The sequence below is a fragment of the Canis lupus genome, chromosome 21 (assembly GCF_011100685.1).
Source record: "Canis lupus familiaris isolate Mischka breed German Shepherd chromosome 21, alternate assembly UU_Cfam_GSD_1.0, whole genome shotgun sequence".
In the NCBI taxonomy this organism is placed as follows: domain Eukaryota; kingdom Metazoa; phylum Chordata; class Mammalia; order Carnivora; family Canidae; genus Canis; species Canis lupus.
The window spans coordinates 27280376-27283345 of NC_049242.1; the positions used below are offsets into that span (position 1 = coordinate 27280376).

The 2970-nt window shown below is 37.6% G+C and overlaps 1 protein-coding gene across 1 annotated transcript; it reads right to left on the bottom strand.

Moving 5' to 3' along the window:
* Positions 1-1590: 1590 nt before the first annotated feature.
* On the bottom strand, positions 1591-2568 carry OR51F1 (olfactory receptor family 51 subfamily F member 1). Its single transcript, NM_001388960.1, has one exon. The coding sequence runs from the start codon at positions 2566-2568 to the stop codon at positions 1591-1593; it is 978 nt and encodes a 325-aa protein (NP_001375889.1).
* Positions 2569-2970: the final 402 nt, after the last annotated feature.

Consider the following 2970-nt stretch of genomic DNA (forward strand, 5'->3'; position numbering starts at 1 on the left):
TCTTTGGGGTAAATCCCCAGTAGTGAAATTGCTGGGTCGTAAAACAGTTCTATTTTTAACTCTTTGAGGAACCTCCACACAGTTTTCACAACACGGAGTGGTTGTACCAGATTATTCACCATGATCAAGTGGGATTTATCTCTGGGATGCAAGGCTGGTTCAACACCCATAAAGCAATCAACGTGATAGATCATATCAACAAGAGAAAAAACAAGAACCATAAGGTCCTCTCAATAGATGCAGAGAAAGCATTTGACAAAATGAACAGCATCCATTCCTGATCCAAACTCTTCAGAGACTAGGGATTGAGGGAACATTTCTCAGCATCTTAAAAGCCATCTACGAAAAGCCCACAGCAAATATCCTTCTCAATGGGGAAACACTGGGAGGGTTTCTCCTAAGATCAGGAACACAACAGGGATGTCCACTCTCACCACTGCTATTCAACATCGAACTAGAAGTCCTAACCTCAGCAATCAGGCAACAAAAATAAATCAAAGGCATTCAAACTGGCAAAGAAGAAGTCACTCTCCCTCTTTGCAGATGACATGATACTGTACATAGAAAAGCCAAAAGACTCCACCCAAGATTGCTAGAACTCATACAGCAGTTTGGGAGTGCGGCAGGATACAAAATCAATACACGGAAATCAGTGGCATTTCTATATACTGAGACTGAACAAAGAGAAATTAAGGAGTCAATCCCATTTACAATTGCAGCCAAAAGTATAAGATACCTAGGAATAAACCTATCCAAAGAGGTAAAGGATCTATACCCTAAAAACTACAGAACACTTCTGAAAGAAACTGAGGAAGACAGAAAGAGATGGAAAAATATTTCACTGAGTTGTTTGAAGAATAAATGGAGTATGTCTTAAAAGCTGTTAATAGAACACATAGTATTCGAAAGATGAATGGATAAAGAAGAGGTGGTTTATGTATACAATGGAATATTACTCAGCCATTAGAAACGACAAATACCCACCATTTGCTTCAACGTGGATGGAACTGGAGGGTATTATGCTGAGTGAAGTTAAGTCAATCGGAGAAGGACAAACATTATATGGTCTCATTCCTTTGGGGAATATAAATAATAGTGAAAGAGAATATAAAGGAAGGGAGAAGAAGTGTGTGGGAAATATCAGAAAGGGAGACAGAACATAAAGACTCCTAACTCTGGGAAACGAACTAGGGGTGGTGGAAGGGGAGGAGGGCGGGAGGTGGGGGTGAATGGGTGATGGGCACTGAGGGGGGCACTTGACGGGATGAGCACTGGGTGTTATTCTGTAAGTTGGCAAATTGAACACCAATAAAAAATATATTTATTATAAAAAAAAAGAACACATAGTATAAAGTGGTCGCTCAATGTTAATTACTCTTAATATTTTTATTATTTCATTATTAATGTTTTTATATTTCCCTTATTGGACTATAAAACTATTGAGACATAACATTTTATGACTGAAAATACAAAAATGCTCTCTAAATATTTGTTGAATAAAGCAATAAAATTACAAAAAAGGTATCTGATAGACAGTAACCTACCAGAGTTGCTGTTCTACAGTGAAAGTCACTTTTTTCAGTTTTTTCCTCAGGCAATCATCTGTTTATTTTGTAAGGAGAAGACTGAGTATATAGCCTTGCGAATCTGTTTTGTTTTTACACTATAGATGATGGGGTTGAGCACAGGAGGCAAAAGCAGATATATATTGGCCATCATCGAATGGACTATTTTGGGTGCTGATGGACCATAACGATGAACCAAAGACAGGCTCATCATGGGGATATAGAAAACAGCCACTGCTCCAATGTGGGAGATACAAGTGTTAAAGACCTTATGTCTCTCTTCAGGGGAGGCAATACTGAGGACAGAATGAATGATCAAAATATAAGACAAGATAATGCATGGTGTATCTATTCCTGTTGTCAGGATGAGATCAATTAATCCACAGATGCTATTGGCCCAAGTATCTGAACATGCTAATTTAATCACATCTGGGTGGTAGCAGTAGGAGTGGGAAAGGACATTTGTTCTACAGAAATAGAGGGGTTTAAGGAGCAAAAGTGGTGGTACTACTAATACTAAAGTGCGTATAGTCATTAACAGGCCCATCTGAATGATTCTAGAATTAGTGAGAAGGGTAGTGTACCTCAGAGGATCACAGATGGCCACATAGCGGTCAAAGGCCATAGCCACCAGCACCCCAGATTCTATGAAGGTAAATCCATGAAGAAAAAACATTTGGATAATGCAGGTATCCAGATTGATTTCAATTGCATCAAACCAGAGGATACTTAATGTTGTTGACATTGTAGAAACAGTCAAGCCTAAGTCAGCAGCTGAAAGCATGGAGAGAAAATAGTACATGGGCTCATGGAGACTCTTCTGGGTAATGATGACAAACAGGATCATGCTATTCCCGGAGAGGGCAGTGGTATAGAGACAACAGAAGGGGATAGAGATCCACACATGGGCAGATTCTAGGCCAGGAATGCCAGCCAACAAGAAGGTTGGAAATTTAGATGTCAGGTTGCTTAAGATCTGCATGTTTTCCTGGATTTGTAGCATTTGTCCTCTCAATTCTCACATCCTATAGAGATAATGAATTACATTGTCACACATAAATATTCAGAGAAATTTTCTTTTTAGTTAGGAGAGCTATCTAGTCATGGATAAGTATTCTATTATTGAGAAAACACAGATCAAAGTCTATTTTAATTATTTATATAAATAAAATGCACACACACATATACATTTTACTTTTAAATTCAAGAAAAATATATCTAAATAATCTTATACATTTTGATGATAATTATTTCCTATATTGATCATAAGATTCTATGAATAGATAATAAATAATAAAAATCAAAGCATTCAATTTTGAATATGTTGTATGTGAAACGACCAAGGGAAACCTACCTAAAGATTTCTATGGATCTTAAGTGCCCACATGGATGTGAATTTCCAGGC